Raw genomic sequence first — 19,379 nt, forward strand, 5'->3', positions numbered from 1 at the left:
TTCTCTGAATCTATGAGTTTGTTTCTGATTTGTTTGTTCATTTATTATGTTCTTTAGATTCCGCATATAAATGAGATCATATGATATTTGTCTTTCTCTAACTTATTTCACTTAGCTTACCCTCTAGGTCCATCCATGTTATTGCAAATGGTAAGATTTCATCCTTTTTTATAGCCGAGTAATATTCCATTGTATATATGTACCACAGCTTCTTTATCCAATCGTCTATTATAGGACACTTCAGTTGCTTCCAGGTCCAGGACAAAGACATATAAACATTGTATTATATCCAGGCCAAATCCAATACAAAGGTTCTAGACAAAATATTATACGTCTAACATGTACTAAAAGCAATCTTTAATTAGTTCATAATTCTGTCAGATAAGGATTCATTGTTAGTCTCTGTAGTAATAATGAGATCAAAGTGGTGCTGAACAGAGAACTTGATACAAGACTTGGCAAAAACATTGGTTTGAATGATGGAGGGTCTGAGTTCTCATCCTTGTTTTCAAGTGCAAGTCAATCAGTTTTTTGGGTTGAAGTTATTTTGCTACTGTAGAAGAAGAATTTCCCTGTAGTGAGGTATTCTATGTGTTCCTCCTTGTTTCATTTGTCAGGAGTTTGGGATGATTTTTCTCTTCTCTAAGCCTAGATTGAGGAACTTCAAGGGGACTGTGCAGAAAAATTTATTTGTATGTCCTGGAGCTTGAAGTACACAGTATATTATTATTAAAACATTGGTTGAAATGGTTAAATGTCTATTGCCAACCTATAGGGCTGCATAAGGAAATAAATTGCATTTCTACAGAGGATGACTACATGGAGTATGTTTTCATTTGATCAGATTCAGGACTTTTGTGAGAGATTTCTGGCCTGGAATTGTTGTAGGTCCTGCCCAGGAGGCTCCCCTGGAAGGATAAGAAGACATAGTTGAAAAGAGGGTGGAAATACACCATTTCTATACCTATGGTATGAGGGAGAAGTGTAAGCAGCCAGCCAGAGACACATTCACGTACAAGAAGGGCACTGATTGAGATACCTATGAGGATCTCATGAAAAGGCTCATGAGCAAAAGAATCACCTTTTAAAAAAAAAAAAAAAAAAAATCAACTGTCAAAGCCCTTGGCAATAGGCACTAAATCAGTGCCAGACAAAAGAAAGGATTCATATCTCATGGTCCTTCCTACTTCCAACTTCAGAAGGAGTCACAGAAAGTTCATTGGGTAGGGCTGGATGGACAAAACTACTAGGAAGGAAAACAGAAGAAGAACCCACTCGTCTGCCTCACCTCTGCCCCATCTGCCATAAGTCCAAGCTAGGGGGAGCAAAGAACCTTAACTCAAATGAAGTGTGTGTGTGTACTCCTCTGCCTTCACCTCTGCCCCACATCTGCCATAAGTCCAAGCTAGGGGAGCAAAGAACCTTAACTCAAATGAAGTGTGTGTGTGTGTGTGTGTGTGTGTGTGTGTGTGTGTGTGTGTGTGTGTGTTTCTCCCAGGACTGAATGTATTAATTGATGGCTTGAGATTTTTGAATTAAAAGATGGAGAATTTTTTTCTTTAATCTGAGTATGAGCTGAAATGTCATGTGTCTACCTGAGATTTTATCTAGAGAGAGGGAAATAAAGAGCTCACAGAGCTGGTTTGAATAGTTGTGTGCCAGTAACATTACGAATATATATTGTGACATTCTATTTCCAAAGCAGTACTCAACCTTGGTGTTGGTACTGAGAAGAAAAGCAGTAGAAGTAATTAGTGGTTGAGGATGAAGACAGCAAGACATGTTTACCAGAGGCCGAAGTTAAGGTATTGAGGGAAGGCATTGTGTATTCTGGCCAGAAGATTGTAGTAATATGTCTCATAGCCTAGACAAGACCGCTAGTTCATTACAGTTACTCAACAAACTTAAAAAAATAGGGAGGTCATAGAAAGAAAATAAATATTTTTCATGTTTATTTAGTCTATGATGAAAGTAAAAAATCTTTTAAGAGTAATATATTTATGCTTTCAATTTATGAATCATGGAGTTAAATAGATAAAGAATGGAGCAAAAAGGAGTTAATGTTACTTGATTCATACAATATAGTAATAAAATTATCCTAAGCACCAAAATATTTTGCTGTTTCCTGCTCATTGTGGAATTAAATAGGATGCTGCCCATCTCTAATTAAAGTTATGGATTGTAAGCCATTACTTGAAATAATAATTGGTCATTATCGAGCCAGAGTTTTCTTCAAACATTTGACTTGAATTGGAAGAATTCCGAGTGGCTCAAAACAACAACATAAATCTTGAGACAATCTATTGCACAAGTAAACTAGCAATTTCTTAACTTGACTTGCCTAAACTTTTATAAAAAGACATTTTATTGCTTTGATTTCTTTATGAAACAAAGAACTTTTATTTTTACACTAAATACAATTGGTCACGTAACTTCTTTGTTAGCATACATTATTGGTAAAAGTAGGGAATTGGGAATTTATGACCATGGTTTGAAAATGAAAACCACAGGGCCAAATATAAAGTTTGTAGAAAATTTCTTTATAATGTGTATCATATGAATACCTAGAAGATATATTTACATGGTTTGATGAAGTCACAGTGAATATATTATCAAAGGTATATTAGTTACTATATTATTTCTCTCTAATTAAAGTTTTCTGGATATGTGATGATATTATTTTAAATAGCTTTTGAAACATCCTATTGAAAAAAAAACTATATTAAAAAAGAAAAAACTATATTATATTCTCTTTTAATTTTTTCTTTATTTTGTACTTACCTACATTAAAAAAAATAAATATAAAGCTTAGCTCTACTGTAAACATTCACAAATTGATTAAATATTTTTTACCACAGCCCTTAAGAATGATGCTTCTTTTGTTTTACTCACTTCATCAGCTAATCAGTGAAAAAACCTTGGTTCTAGTAGTTTGAGATCTAATTGGAGTGTAAATTTTTACTTACTTTCATTGTTAATCAATGGTTTTAAAATTGTCAAGATATAGTTTATATATATGTTTAAAATTTTTCATAGACTTCTCATTTTATTTAATGTCTTTTTGATAAGATGCATAGATATCACAACATTTAGACTATTTCTTTTAAAAAAATATTAACAGAATTGCATTTCTCTTAACGACATAACTGAACATCTCATCTGTCTTTTTTTTTAACAGCTGAAGATGCATGTGGAGGAACAATGAGAGGATCCAGTGGCATCATATCAAGCCCTAGTTTTCCTAATGAGTACCATAACAATGCTGATTGCACTTGGACCATTGTAGCAGAGCCTGGAGACACAATTTCTCTCATATTTACTGATTTCCAAATGGAAGAAAAGTATGATTACTTAGAAATAGAAGGTTCTGAGCCACCTACAATATGGTAAGTAGATAGTTTCTATTAACCTAGCCTTGACGTTGTTGCCGGAGACAGGCTGGGCATCACAGAACAGCTATATATGAGCCTTTAAAGGTTTAAATATTTAAAAGAACTTACAGTTAACAGGAAAATTATAAGTGGCAGCTGTCAGAGCTAAGGGATATTTTTGAAGCTCCAGATACTGATATATGAAATAGATTGGAATTTTGAAGGACCAAGCTTTCCATCATTATTTCTTTATTAGTCTATCAAGGAAAAGTAAAGTGACTTAATCAAAACTTGTGTAAGGAAATAAGTTGTTTCTAATGTAATCTACAGTTGTGCTTTTTAACATGCTGGTCCAAACTTGTTGGTTCCTTTCAAATTAGTTGAATAGTCCTGGAAGTAATTTGGCTTTGTTTTCAGAGATAGGTCTTTTTATGGACCCCGTTATAGAAGGCAAAAATTAAACACTGTGATCTGGATGAATATAGTTTCTTAAGACACATTCTCCTGAAAACTGCAGTGTTTTCAGAGCATACTTTCAGGGTATAATATTTGTAAAAGAAAATGTTTCTTTATGCTATCTTAAAATTTTGAATGCACTGATATATTTGAAGTGTAAAGTAGATTATGAATCAGTAATTGAGTAAAGAATTATGAGTTTGGTGAAGGGAAGAATTATATAAACACTAGAAAAAGAAGGGCCTTTTAAGCCATGAAAAAGATTTGATAAGAACAGTGGAAATTTATTAAAATGTTTTATCAAAAACAATTACATGAAGAGGATTGAATTTTCAAATGATTATTCTTACTGAAGTGTGAAGATTGATTTGAAGTGGGGCTCAATTAGCTATGGGGAGATCAGTTAAGAGATGATTACTGTGATCCAAGAAAAAATCATGGTAGCTAGGATTAGAATGGTATTGATGAAGATATAGAAGTAGAATGAGTTGAGAGATATTTAGGAAGTATAATAAAAAGGATTCTTTAGTGGATTGAGGAGTGATACAAATAGTGTTCAGGTAAAACATAATTTTCTGACTTGCACAAATGGTAAAGGTAGTAGAGATATTGGAAAAGGTTGAATGAAGGTCAAATTTGCAGTGGGAATACTATGAATATTGAAATTTGTTTTAGATATATTTAGTTTGAAATATCTTTGAGACATACTATTAAAGCCATCTAATAGATATCTATATTTGCCTATATGATTCAGAGCTTTGAGTAGAAGCATAACTGATATGTAGATGATGTTGATGATGATTGAACTGATACATGTCAGTAATAATGGCCAGGTAGAGACAGGATGGAATGAGAAAATGGAGGATGGGGAGTAGGACTGAGCCTGAGCATCAATAACATATTGCTCAGGCTTAGGAGGATTATCCGTCAAAGGAGACGAAGGAAGTAGTACATTCAGAGAAGCAGGAGGAAATCTAAGGAAATATGGTATCACACAGACAAAAGAAAGGTGAAGGAACAGTAGACAACATTGTGGACAGCTGATGAAAGGGCATTAGGTAAATTTTTAAAAAATGTATTCATAGTTGGCTAAGCTTCAGCAAAAATATCATATGTGTCTCTCACCTCTATGCATACCTTTTAAGATAAGACAAAAATAAAATAACATATTTAACTTTGTTTTTTGTTTGTGTCTTCCTCTACCTTCAATACTGAGGGTTGTATAATTGTAACTCTTCTCGTGATAAGTTCAGGCCTGGTTGCACTAAACCTAGCAGGATTGTGGCTAAAATATTAGAGGATTAAAACAAACAAACAAAAAACTATTGTTTTGAAATTGCTACTTCTAGAGTGGTAAATATTCAAGTCATATAAAGGTAGATTATAATGTCATAAATTTCCCAATAATCATAATATCATTTGGAATACAGATGATCCATTAAAAATTGAAGTTTTAAAACCAGCAACATATTTGACTCCTAGGTATAATGAAGGGGATTAGAGAACCATGTTTTCGAGCCCCCGTTCCTTTGCAACCACTGAACTCGAGAAACCAAATCTAACACATTTACTCTAGGGATCATAATCTCCCTTTTATGTTCATATAGTCACTTCTTTTCATATTAAACATTATTAGTAATGATTTGTATCTTTCTTATCTATTCAAACATCTATTTGTGTGTTTCTGAGATTTTAGAACAATGTAGCCTGTTCAATAATAGCATCAGATCCACAAATTGGTTCTTCTCTCCATTTTCTCTTTAAATGACACTGGGCCACTTTACTTATTTTCCTCTTACTCAGGAAGAAAATAACAACTAAGAGATTCATTATTTTACTATCTTTTTTAAGTTAGTGTTACAGTAAATGTTTAGGTAGAATCCTGATTATATAATATAATACGAACAAACTCATTTGGCACTTTTGAAGAAAATGATACAAATGACCAAATTTTGTTTTATTTCTATAAATGCCAATTTAAAGATACATAGAGTCAAATTAATAATATCGTATATAGTCATTTAAATCTCATAAAATAACATTCTTTTTAGTGTATTAGTTACAGAATTAAAGTGTAATATGATATGTGAATAATTAAAATAAAATTTTCCTTCTAATCTGGCCCTCTAATCTGTTTAAATCCTCTAACGTTCTCATGTATTTTTAATGATATGGTCATCAAAATTAGACATTTTATTTCAGATGAAATTACATTGGTTCTTTCTTATGAGTGTGCATTTCTCATATAATATTTTCAATTCATAATAGAATTCAAAAGAGATCTGCAAGTAGGGGAGACATTCAGGTTCTTTTAATTAAAATCACAAAAGGTTTCTTTGACTTGAATTCTCTCATTGAGGGAAGTGGAACTTGGCACTAGCTACTGTACATTCTGATTCTTTCCTGAATTTCAGGCAGTGGTGCAAGGCTTACCTTGTAGCCTGTCTTTGACTTTGTAAACATAGACTAAGCCAGCCCATTAGTCATGCAGAACACAGCATATTAACAGTTAGCCAGAGTCTCTCTTGCAAGCTATATATGCTAAATCATTAAGTTCTTATTTACTAAACAACAGTCAGCAGTACCACTTCATAATCCAACAGAAATACACTGGACTCACTCTATTATTACTGGATGGTAAAATTTTATGAGGCCTGGTGAATGTCAACTGATTCCATTGCAGTGAAATAAAATGATATAGAATACAAAAAATAAACTTGAGTTCTAGTTTCAGCTTTTCTATTTGTTGCCAGATGAAAATGTGTAAGTTAATGTCACCTCCCTAGATCTCAGATTCCTCATCTGTAACATCCAAGGCTTCTCTCTCATCTCTAATATGGTTTGGCATTATCTGCTTAGGTGTTATGGTAGGGGCAAGGAGGTGGAAAGTAACTAGATACTGCCTTATTTACAGAGCCTCGGATGGAGAGTTGGATTAGATACTCTTTAAAAGTGTTTCCAAACTTAATCTGCTTGGGTTCTTGCTAGAACATTCATTCAATATTCATTCAGCAGTTACCAATTTGGGTGTCTGCCCACAGGAGAAAGGAGAGCGACAATTCCAAAAATGAGGCATAAGGTGCTATGCAACCCCAGAAAAAGAGCATATTGACCTGGGAGTGGTAGAATGTAGAGAAGGTAAAACATTGAAAAATACCAAGGCAGTTTATCGTAAATTTAAAATACTTTAAGATGTCATCTATATCAGGGGTTCCCAACCCCCAGGTCGTGGACTGGTACAGTCCATGGCCTATTAGGAATTGGGCTGCACAGCAGGAATTGAGCAGTGGGCAATTGAAGGAAGCTTCATATGTATTTGCAGCCGCTCCCCGGAGCTAGCATCACTGCCTCAGCTCCACCTCAGATCATCAGGCATTAGATTCTCATTGGGGCCCTGGCTTGGTTTCCCAAACGCAGTGGTCCAGTTCTGAATATATTCTGTGAACACTTCTCTCTGTGGCATTTACTTGTAGATGGGATTCTTAGAAGGACTCTGTCCAGTCTTACTCTTTGAATAGAATAAGAAAATGATGCAGTGCTTATAGCTAATTCATATTTTCAAACTAGTTTTCTCCAAAGAGAAACAAAACAGAATGTTATATTGACTTGATAATCAAGGTTCTTCATTAAAAGGTCAAATAGACATTCAAAATTAACCACAAGTAAAGCTATAAACTCCTCAAAATTATACAAAAGCAAAATGACTAGGATAAGACTAAAAAGTCATGATGTAATTTAAGTTTTATGTTCATATATTTTCATATGATTCACTTATAATTTTTTTTAATGTTAAGTGTTTTAGGGCAAAGAACATTTCATGTTGAATTTATTAAATTCAGAAGCTATATGCCAGGAAACGGATGTTCACAAGAATTGATACCATAGGAGGATACTTAATCTTTCTATTTGATCTTTGATTAGTCTTAACAGAATCTGTGAGGCATAAGGGAGAAAAAAAAAAGTATCTCCTATACTCTAGAACCACTGTGTAGAGCTATGCAAGTGATACTGTGTATAACAGTCTCATCATAGTCTATGTAAATGGCACCCCAAGTGTTGGGCAGTGCACAGCCTGTGTGACTGTAAATGATGTGCTGTTCTTGCATTGAAGGCAGTTTGTTCTTTCATTCCTGACATTGCCAGAATGATCTTCTCCTGCCTAGGCTGTACTCATGTGAATAAAAATAAACAAAAACAAAAAAAAAACAAAAAATAAACCAAACCCTTTTAACTCATCCAGTTATTTTTGATGCATGAAAGAATGGCTTTTCTAACCTCGCACTTCCCCCTTTATTTTTGTCCCAATTTTTACTTATAAATTTTACTCTAGAATTTACTTTTAAAAATTTACTTTAGAAACTCCCAATTAGGCAACCGTAAACATGATCATGTGATGGCAACATGCATTCTCACTTACGTATCCTATGTCTAAATGCTATAATTCTCAAATTCAGCCTCATTTAGTCATTTCAGACTTTTGTTACTGTCCCCTTCAAGTAGTTAAGTCATCAAGCAGTTGAGGCATTCCTTGCCGTTTCTTTCATATCATGGCCTTTTGTTGCGTTTCCCGTGACATTATATCAGCCTCTGTTTACCTCTAACCTTTGCTGTGTATTGGATGTATTTTCTAACTGGTCTTTCTGATTCTACTCTCTCACTCCTTCTTGTCATTAGTTTAGATTAGTTCACATTTTACACATATTAACTAAAACTCTTGGGTTAATTCCAAGCTACTAAGTTTAACATACAAAGCCTACATAACTGTATCCCTTCCTACTTCTTAGATTTTAATTGTTACTCTAGGATCATTTGACTAACATCAGAACTATCTACTTGTTTTATTTAAACATTCTGTACAAATCAATTTGAATGTTAGGTTTCTTCAGTTGGAAGTGCATCTTGTAGCTTTCAATCTATATTTGCTAGCTTAATGCTTTTAGTATAACATGTTTTTAAAAATTTGTGGGTTTTTTTTTGCTTTTAGTCTTATTGTCAAAAGTTATTAATGTTTTACTTTTTATTTGAGATAATTTCAGATTCTCACTTACTTGTAAGAATGATAATACTGAAATTACAATTGCCTTTCATCCAGTTTCCTTATTGATAACTTCTTGTGTAACTATATTGTATTGTCAAAAGGAAAAATTCATTTTTTAGAATTCATCAAACTTATTCAGATTTCACCAGTTCTACATACATGTGCGTGTGCGTGTGTGTGTGTGTGTGTGTGTGTGTGTGTGTGTGTGGTAATTGTGTGTATTTATGTCTGTGTAATTTTATTGTATGAATAAACTCATGTGGCTACCACTACAGTCAAGACACAGAAGAGTTCCATTAAAAGGATCTGTCATACTATCCTTTACAGCCCTAGCCACCTCTCTTCCTCTCCCCTCAATATCTAGCAACTGTCTGCATCTCTATAATTTTGTCTGTTCAAAAACACCATAATGGTAGATACAGAGACCAGATTGGTGATTACTAGAAGGGAAATGGGTTTGGCGGGGAGTGGGAAAAGGGGCAAAGAAGGTCAATTATATGGTGGGAAAAGGGGCAAAGAAGGTCAATTATATGGTAACTAAACTTTTGGGGGTGATCACTTTGTAGTGTATACAGATGTCAAATTATAATGTTGTACACTGGAAATTATATAATAACAAAAAAATCCTATAAGAGCTTTTTCAAACCTTCTTGATAAATAATATGATTGATTATTAGATGATTAAATTTGAATATTTGTGCTTCTGGTGACATAGTTGTAAATTACATCCCTAGACTTACCAATATAATAAAACCTTGCCCCCATTATTATAATCATAGTTTATAATTTTGTTATTATTTTTTCATTTGCTATCTACTACTATACCTTGTAACTGAGAATATGCTTTCATGAGATAAAGTTTGTTCAGCTTTTATTTATAAATGTCACTTTAAGAAAGACCATTTAAAATATTTTTAAGAATAGAAATCATTATTATGTACACCATATGCTAGCTCTACTACTAAATTGTAGAGCTCAGACATAAGATTTACTCTTTCTGGGTTTTATCTTTTTCACAATTTCCCTTATGCTTTTGGATATTTAATTAAAAGATGGTTTATATTTTAAGATTGTAAAACTGCATCCAGATGAAAAACCTTTAATATTATTCTGGGTATTATGAAATATTTAATTTATTACTTAAATTAATTCAGAATTTGTATTATAAGAATTAGACCAGTGTTATAATCAGTTCACAGATTTGCCCTTGACAGTGGCAGTAAAGAGTAATTTTGATGAATTGGCATTAACTTCAAAAGGTAATTGTATCTATAAGAATTCTTAATCTACTTAATCTAGAACTCTATATTAGATAACTTGCTGTATATCTAACATTCATGAATTTCCTAAATTCTAGTTGAATAAGTTTTTTTATTTCTATGTTCTTATTTCCATTTATAAATAATGAGATCCATGAGTTTATATTTCACTTTATAAAGTAAAAATTTTGTTGTGTTTGTTTCCTTAAACTTCAATTTTCAAAGGTGGCTTCTAGTGAAAATGCTTAATAGGAATATGAAAGTTGTAGAGATCAGAAGAAATTATGACCACTTGATTCAGATTCAGTTTTTATATCTAGCATTTCCCCTGTTAAATCGTCTTTGATTAAATAGAATTTACAAAAATATTCAGCTTTTCTGTTACCCTGTTACCAGGAGAACATTTTGACCTTTGCAGGAGATCACTGGCACATTGCATTTTTCTTTTCTTGGTTGTTATTATTTATAACAGTGGCACACTCTAAATATTTTTTCATCTATCATTTGTTTTCAGGTGAGGGTCAATATCAGCATGTGTCAGTGTTAACTGTCTTAATAAAATTGGATGCCATTTAAATAAATTGAGGCAGATGAGTTGCCCTGGATACTATAAGCACATTTTATCACTGTTATCTTCAACAAGATTGTCATTGTTCAATCCTTTTTCTCTCTGTTGATGAGAAATGTATTAGCCAAGGCCCTATTAGGTCTGGTACTACTGACTATGTACTTGTATTGAAGCTATTTCATGATAATCTTAAGCATGAAATATTTAACACTTAGGATGGTCATATGAGATTATTTCAGATGTTTAAAATATTGATAATGCAGGAGGATTTATACTTAGCTGGAAAAACTAAGGCTAATAGTTATATATTATAAAGGGAGAAAATTGGGTTCAAGATAAGTAGATATTGAAATGATTAATGCTTTACTAAAAAAAATATAAATGATTGCTTATAGGTAGTAAGTTTTTTTTTTTAAAGACTTATACATAGGTATAAGCAGTTGATTATTGGCAATAAAAGATTCATGAAGTCGATAGTGATTATTCCAGATGATTATTGGAATAGCTTTTTAATGCCAAGCTCCTGTTTTCCTTGACAACCTTATCAGTATTTCCAAAGCATTACTAATATCAAATAGTACGTTCATCAAATAAAATTGCCTTGAGCCTCGATTTTGTTCAGAGACAATGCTTGCTACAACACCAGTTGTTTAACCACGATCGATCATTTCAGCCATGAAAATGTATGCCTTTGTCAAAAGTAAAATGATAAGAAATAAGAAGCAATAAATGTTTTAAACACTATTTTAACAGAGTATTTGAACTATTTAAACATAACATTCACCTTAAAGTGATTGCCAGTTATAAAAATCATTCATTTTTATATATGAAAGAATAATATATTGAAAATCATTCATGCTCTTGGACTAGGCTTACAGGGAAACTCCGTGGCCTTAAACAAAGTAAATAAAGCTGAAAGGAGTGTCACAAAGATAGTGAACACATGGCCTTCACCTCCTTAGCTCTGTGGTCTACTAAAGGTTCTCACTGTATCATGTAAGATTATATGATATGTAATTTCATTTATTAAGCCTTTGATTGGAGCAGGCAAAAAATTACATTCTAATTTTCTAGTTATCTAGGTTTCTGCAAATGACATACCATTAAAAACCTGGCGGAAAGGTCTACCTTAAGATTTCACATCCCGTAGCTCTTGATAATGTTCAGTTCCAAATTGAAATAACTTAATTACATTCTCCAAGGATCCATTTTTAGAGTAGGTACAGCTGTTGCATTTTCTTTTATAGAAAGACAATTATAATTAGAGGCAACTTGCTTAGAAGATGTAAGTAATAATGCATTACAGTGTTAGAGAAACAGTGATATTAATGTGTTGTTTCATGTAGGAAAAATAGATTGGTGATGATAGACCAATGGAAAACAAGTTATTCTATGTATGTGTATGTGTGCTTTAAGTCACATTTTGGAGAGAGCACATATAAGATAATCTACCAATAATTTAATATTTTTAAGCGAGAATAATTCAGTGTTTACTGTGTACCATGCAGTATTCAAGATATACAGTCAAGAACAGGCACAGTTATTTAGCAAGGTCACAATCTGGTAAGGAAAACATTTATAATTAAGCACTTCCATGAGAGGTTTTTATAGATACATATAAAGCATATCTGGAGCAATGTAGGAAGAAAAGACTGGCTCAAGGATTTAAGGGAATCTTCAGAGGGAGTACATTTCAGCAAAGTCTTGAAGCAAGGCTTATAATTAATTAAATAACAAGACTGGGTGCCATAGGAACTGACATTGGGCAACATTCTCCAGGGAGGACACTGTTCACTGTAGTGGGTCGGAAATTGTATCCTACTTGTCAGCTACTAAATTAACCTGCCTAATTTTTAAATATGCAGGAGAAGACATAAGACTCCTAGGGCAGATCCAAAGGGCTTTATTTTTCATTTCCCCTTACCCCATTTCTCACAGGGTAACATGAACAGGACCCAGTGGCAGTCACATGTGAGTAGCTCCCATTATAAGACAGAAATCCTGATTTGAAGAAACCTGAATTTGCCAATTTCTCTGGAGTAAAGACACTGTATCTTTCAAGGCTATGAGGAAACCTACTCTTTGCTTCAGAGGAATACACTAACTCTGTATTTCAAGGCTGTTTGTGATTAAAAAAAAAAATTTGATTAAAAAAATGAGTCAATGTATCTACTTATAAAATGTGCAGAAATGAGGTAGACTCATGAGATGTCTTCAGATAGCAACAACCAAATGTAAAAATCTCTAAGAGATTAAATAACACCTTGTGTCTCAAGAATGGGAAGTCTTATCTGGGTAAATGGTAATGTGTTCTTTGTTCCATGAAAAGTGAAAATTCCAGGGAGATTGCCTGATCATGAAGATCTTGGCATATCTTAATAAAACATTTGACTTTTATTCCAAAGGTTGACTGGGAGGACAGGGACACAGAGTGATTCTAAACAAGTGAATTACGTAATCAGACTTGAAATTGTAAAAAAAACATTCCAGCTGTTGACTGAGGATGGAGAGAAGGTATGCAGCATGCCAACTTCGAAACTGTGAAAATTGGCCCCTGTGAGTGATAAAAAGAACAAGAATCCATGAAGGTACACTCAGGTTGAGGATGGGGAGAACAATTTAAATTAAACTTAGTAGAAAGCCTTTTTATTTGAAGATCAGTAGGAAGTAAGATGGGATTAAAGCAGTGAAGAAATTTAGTACGTCTCAAAGGTTTTTGATTCTAAACAAAATGAAGAATACAGGAAAAGGAGCAGTTGATGGGAGAAATGCATTTAATTATTTAAATATTGACTTTCCAAAGGATAAGACAGGAAACTATTGGTAGAAGAGATTTTGAAATTGAGCGAAAGTAATTTCGGGGAAGTATAGATGAAGCCATAGGGAGTACCTGAGCTCAAAGGAAATGAATGAAATAATAAACACAGAGAAGGAGCAATGTTGGGATATGGACAGGAAAGGAAATTAGTGAACATGATTGAAAGTTGTAAGAGAGAAGAGAGGAGAATGCAGAAAGAGAAGTCCTGTGGACACAAGGAGAGGAGACAGTTTCAGGACACAAGGAGAGGAGCAGTTTCAGTGGCCATGAGGGTTGAAAGTTGAGAAAGAACAAGAAAGTAGTAGTTAGAAGGACTTGGGAATTAGAAGGTCCTTGAACATTTTGGAAACAGCTGTTTTATAGAAGAATTCCATTAAGATTATAGCAGACATTACTGGTTGGTTATGCCAGTTTTCTCTTTCTTCTTACCAGTATGAGAGATGGTGGAGAATTCAGTTAAATATATTCACCTTCCAGCTGTCCCAGGCAACTAGAATGGTCAGTGGACTTTATGTACAAGTCACTGAGTTCTCCTTTTGGGACAGCAGTTTGTAAAATCACACTTGCTTGGCTAGGATTTCCTTTGGCTCTTTCCCCTTCTCCACTACCATCCTACCTGAAATGTGGTAATGGCTAAAAGTGCGGCAGTTATCTGTTTGCAAGCATGATGATGAAAGCCATCATCATCTATCAGCCAGGGTCTAGGCTATGGAGTGAAACAAATTAATCCTGACATCTCAGTGACTTAATAAACAAAGGTTTATTTTTCTCAAGCAAAGTCAGTTGTAGTATCTCCTCTCTAGGACAATTGTCTTTTAAATAGTAGCACAGGGAGTTTAGTCTGTTGCTATCTTGTAAGTGTAATTATAGTACAGGGCTTCTAAATCAAGAGAGGGAAGAAGAGAGATCAAGAGGGTCAGGAAAGGGCTTTTAACTACCATAGCTGAAAGGAACACAAGACTTCTGCTCTTAGTCTACTGGCTTGAACTAGTCACATGCCCTTTGCCTAGCTGCAAGAGGGCAAAAAAGTACAGTCTTCAGTGTGCTCAGAAAAGGCAGGAGAACTGGAAGCATAAATGAGTGCAATCTTCTAAGTCACCTTAAGTAATTATAGCAGCCCTGTATTGCCCACTTCTGGACATCTTGCTATGTTAGAAAATATATCCCTTTTCATTAGGGCCACTATAAGTTATATTTTTGTCTCTTGTAGCCAAACAGAATCCTAACAGATTTAAGAAAAAAAAAAATGTTTAATTTACTTTAAATTAGTTCTCAATATAAATAGTTTCACATTCAAAGAATTAAAATAAATTTGATATTTTTAGTTCAGGTCTTATGTTACTAAAATAAAACAAAGCAGATAGAGATAGCACCAGAACTGAGTGGACACTGAAATGGAGAAGAGTGTGTTGCTCCCAGGTTGCAGACAGTGAGACCCAGAGGCTTGCTATGCTCTGCTGTTTCCTTACATCTTCGCTGTAAGATGTGAGGTCTTCCTGGAACAGATTAGGTATGTGTATGTATATATATTTTCATTCTAACTACTAGGTGTCATTGTGAGTGTATGCCAAGTTTAAAATACCTTGTTCTAAAGCATAAAATTAAGCCCATTTAGAAGCAAATTAGGGAACTTAATAAAATTTACAAAGGAAGAAAATTAATATATATCAGAAAAATCCTTTGTCTTCTCTACTCTTCCTCTTATTTACCTGTCCTTTTGTTTGCTTGAGACCTTGGTTAAGTTGCTCGACTCCCGAGTTAATATTTCCTTATTTGTAAAATATGAGAGGCCCACATTATGCCTCTCAAAGTTTGAGAGTAGGTTTCCATTGCTAGAATTTTTTCATTCACACCTTTTCAGCTCTGGATTTGCCAGCCATGAAACCATAAGTAGCGGGTTTATTAATAGTCAAATAGAAAATTAATTATGCTATTTTTTTTTAATTGGAAATGAACGAGATCCATTCAGGTATAATAGAAAAATTTTATTTTATTTTTTCTGGCACAAGAAGCTTAGTTCTAGAAGTCTCTCATAACTCTTAATTTATACTTCTACAATATGAAATTGCTATTGTGGAGAAGAATGTCAGTTGACATTTCTAACAAAGCACACAAAAATGACGGTGGCCTAGTCCTAAGGGCTAGGTGTGTTCATCATCTGGAAATAGCCTGGGAGTGTGTGAAGACTGGTTTTGGACCTTTAAGTTAGTTGCTCTGCCCACTGTTGAGAAATGGCCCAATAAATGGCTCTGAGGCTCAGCAATCATATTAGCAACATTTCTCTTGTGCGGAAGGACTAAAAATAAGTGGTAGGCAATGCAAGACATGTGTTATGCATTGAATTGTGTCCCCTTCAAATCCGTATGTTGACGTACTAACCTTCAGAGCTTGGGATTGTGAATTTACTTGGAGTAGGGTCTTTTCCGGTGATTAAGTTAAAGTGAGGTCAGATGACTCTGTCCAAATCCCATATGATTGTGTCCTTATAAGAAAGGGAAATTTGGATGCAGATAGATACACAGGCAGAATGCCATGTGAACATGAAGGCAGAGACTGGAGTGATGCCTTTACGTGCCAGGGAACACCTAATTGTCAGGAAGACATCTGAAGCTAGTGGGAGAGGCTTGGAACATTTTTCCTTACGCTCCTGAGAAGGAGCCAACACTGCCAACACCTTTAGCTCAGACTTCCAGCCTACAGAACTGTGAAAAAAAATAAATTTCTGTTGTTTAAGTTACCCAGTGTGTGGTACATTTTGACAAGCACCCTAGGAAACTAATACAGTGTTAGCGACAGTGATTCCTTGCCTATGGACCAAGTAAGAATGTGGAGAGGAGAAGATTCCTTGTATCGATTAGATGAAATAATGTAAAGAACATGTTTGTCATACACAGTAGACAAGAGTTTACTGCATAGTAAACAAGAAATGATGTTGCCATTGCAATGATTGCTATTTTGGTCTTGATTTTGTTAATAGTGCGATGGTCAAGACCACTAAAACCAAACAATCTTGCCTTGAATCCCATCTCCACTGCTTTCTAGCTGTGTGGCCTTGGACAACTTACTTAAGTTTTCTATATTTTATTCTCTTCTCTAAAATGAACATGATATTAAAGCCCAACCTCATGGGAATATGGAATTGTACACAGAAGAGCTCAGCATGAGCCTACTTTGAATACATAATACATTTTAGCTATTGTTATTTTCAGTTGTCCAAATATTTCCTTTTGCTATTCAACAGAAAGGATTAGTCTCTAAATAAGCCTTATCAATAGACATTCATTTACTGAAAATTTACCCCAAACTCTCCACTTCTATAAAGTTAGGGATTTTATTTTTTTAAAAAAAACTCACTTTAGATAGCATTTTCCCCTCTTTTTCCTGGAAACCAGATTTCAATTGAACAGCTTGTTTTATAACTTTAGAACACCTACTGAACAATAATTAAAGCAATGAAATTGTATTTAGTATACTCGTCAGTCTTTGTAGTCAGTCAGGTGTCCAGAGAAGTGTAATTGTGTTTTAAACCACCAGGGTATATTCTAAGCACCTAAGCAGAATGTTGCCAGGGTGATTTTAGGTTAGTGCTATGGAAGATTTACTCAGGCTATTTATTATCTCCAAGCTAAAGAGCCTTTTAACTCTTTCGACCCATAAGCATACTAATGCTACCACTCTTTTTATGGGTGCTGAATTTAGAAGAAAAAAGAAACATATAAGAAATATTTTGTAATCTCTTAGGAAAGAAAAATAAATGAGATAATTTTTTTGAGTTTTCCTGCTATAAACTTTTCTGTCAATTTAGAAATATTTCAGTGTCCATTTCACCTGCTAATAATGTGTCCAATTGGGAAACATTTTATGTTTTTCAAGGCTTTAAACTATAAATTTCAGCATTTCACCAACCCTTAAGACTGGGGACATTTTTCTTAAATCTATATTCTACAGTTTCAGTTAGTTCTATATTATTCAGTCTTCAGTATGGATTGATTATACCGATGGCCACATGTCTAGGATGTATTCTTTTGTCTGAAGTAATGTATTCTTTTGTCTGAAGTAATATAATCATTGTTTTTTGGACACAGAGACACCAGAATCTTGCATTGTACTGTGTACATAATGAAAGTGATGAACTGCGAATACACGAGTATTTATTTGTTTTTGAACAGCCCTTACTAATTATTTATCAATAACTGAGTATTCTGGCAGTTGACTGAACTAACAACTTATTCAACGAGAATTATACATTCAGAGAGTCTGTAAAGAGTCCTCACCTCGTCATTTCAAGATTTAGATATTTTTCTCTTTCTCTAACTTAAAATTCTTTACTATGAATTTAGCCACCTTGGTACACTTTTGTCTTTAGAAATTATCAGTAACAGTTGGTTACCATGTTTCCTTAACAGCAATCTGTATATTTGTAGATCATGGTTCAGTAATGTTTTGGCATGCTATGTGTTTACTTTTATTTTTATCTTTTTTATTAAAGTTTTTGGGGTTACATTGTTTAATATTATATAGGTTTCAAGTGTACAATTCGGGAATACTTCATCTTTATATTGCATTGGGTGTTCATTAATGTTTCTTGTATTTGTAAACACTGTATACTGATACACACACATACATATCATATATATGATGTTAATAACCTTGGAAAATTAAGTGAAAATAAAAGTGGTTGAAATAGTTATTTTATAACACATCAGCACAGGTAAATGGCATCAAGCACTAACATATTTGAATAAGGAAAATTGGAGTTATTTAAATTTCCTAATCCTTGAGAAAATGGGAAGATATTTTATAGGTAGAGCTTCACAAATGAGGATGGGAGTGGTTTAGGGATGACTTACATATATATATACCAAGCAGGAGCACTGCCGTAGGAAACCGCCCTAGCAACAAGTGATCTCTAAATTGTATAATATGATAAACAGAAAAATTATTTTAAAACAATATAAAATTGTGTAAGAAAATGGAATCCAACTGCAATATTATCTCTAGTTTTGTTTTCCACATTTGCAGAGACATAGAAAATTAAATAATAAAAAAATATATTGGTGAGAAGAGACCAAATGAATAAATCTGAAAGTGATGAAACATTGATTTAGAAAAATATAAAGGAAATACTGACCTGGTAAATATGTACAAATATGTTTATGTCAGTTGCATTCAGATAATAAATATTATTCGTAAAATAAAAATGATAAGACAGAAAAGAAAAATAATGTTAAAATTAAGAAAATATTCCATACTTTAGAAGTACATGAATAGTGAAAAGCTCATTAAGTAGAATTATTTATCTCTAAATATAGTAATTATAAAAATAAGTGCATATCTAAACAAGTACACTAATATATAAATTTATTTTTATTATTTAACTTATTATTTTGAAGTGTCATGTTCATTTAAAATCTAATTTTAAAGCACTTCTTTATTCACTTTAACTTTTATTATTAACTTCTTTTAATGTTTGACATTGGTTTAATATGCTTATAATTATTCCTACAATTGTATTATTTACTAGCTTAATATTCAGCATATTTTTCTCTTTTACTTTTTCTTTTCAAAGTGAAAACCATATGATTTTACTCATGTGGAATATAAAACTGAAAACAACAAACAAACATGACAAACAGAAACTCATGGCCATGGACAGTGGATTAGTGGTGGAGAAAAGCAGCGTGGTAGGAAGTAGGTAGGGGTAAAAAGGGTCAAATATTTGGTAACAGAAGGAAATCTAACTTTGAGAGGAGAACATACAGTGCAATATATGTATGACACATATGTTGAATTGAAACTTATTTGATTTTATTGTCACCTCGATAATTTTTAATTAAAAAAATGACTGTAATATATGAACAGGCCCTAC

General features: G+C 33.4%; 1 protein-coding gene across 1 annotated transcript in view; it reads left to right on the plus strand.

Moving 5' to 3' along the window:
* The window catches only part of CSMD3 (CUB and Sushi multiple domains 3), a 1,005,898-nt gene that overhangs the window by 278,125 nt on the left and 708,394 nt on the right, over window positions 1–19,379 (plus strand). The window contains exon 5 of the mRNA XM_039853604.1: window positions 3,179–3,386. Within this exon, the coding sequence (XP_039709538.1) occupies window positions 3,179–3,386 (208 nt within the window). The remainder of the gene's footprint in view (window positions 1–3,178; window positions 3,387–19,379) is intronic.

This window comes from Pteropus medius, unplaced genomic scaffold, assembly GCF_902729225.1.
Source record: "Pteropus medius unplaced genomic scaffold, Ma_sr-lr_union100, whole genome shotgun sequence".
Lineage (NCBI taxonomy): Eukaryota > Metazoa > Chordata > Mammalia > Chiroptera > Pteropodidae > Pteropus > Pteropus medius.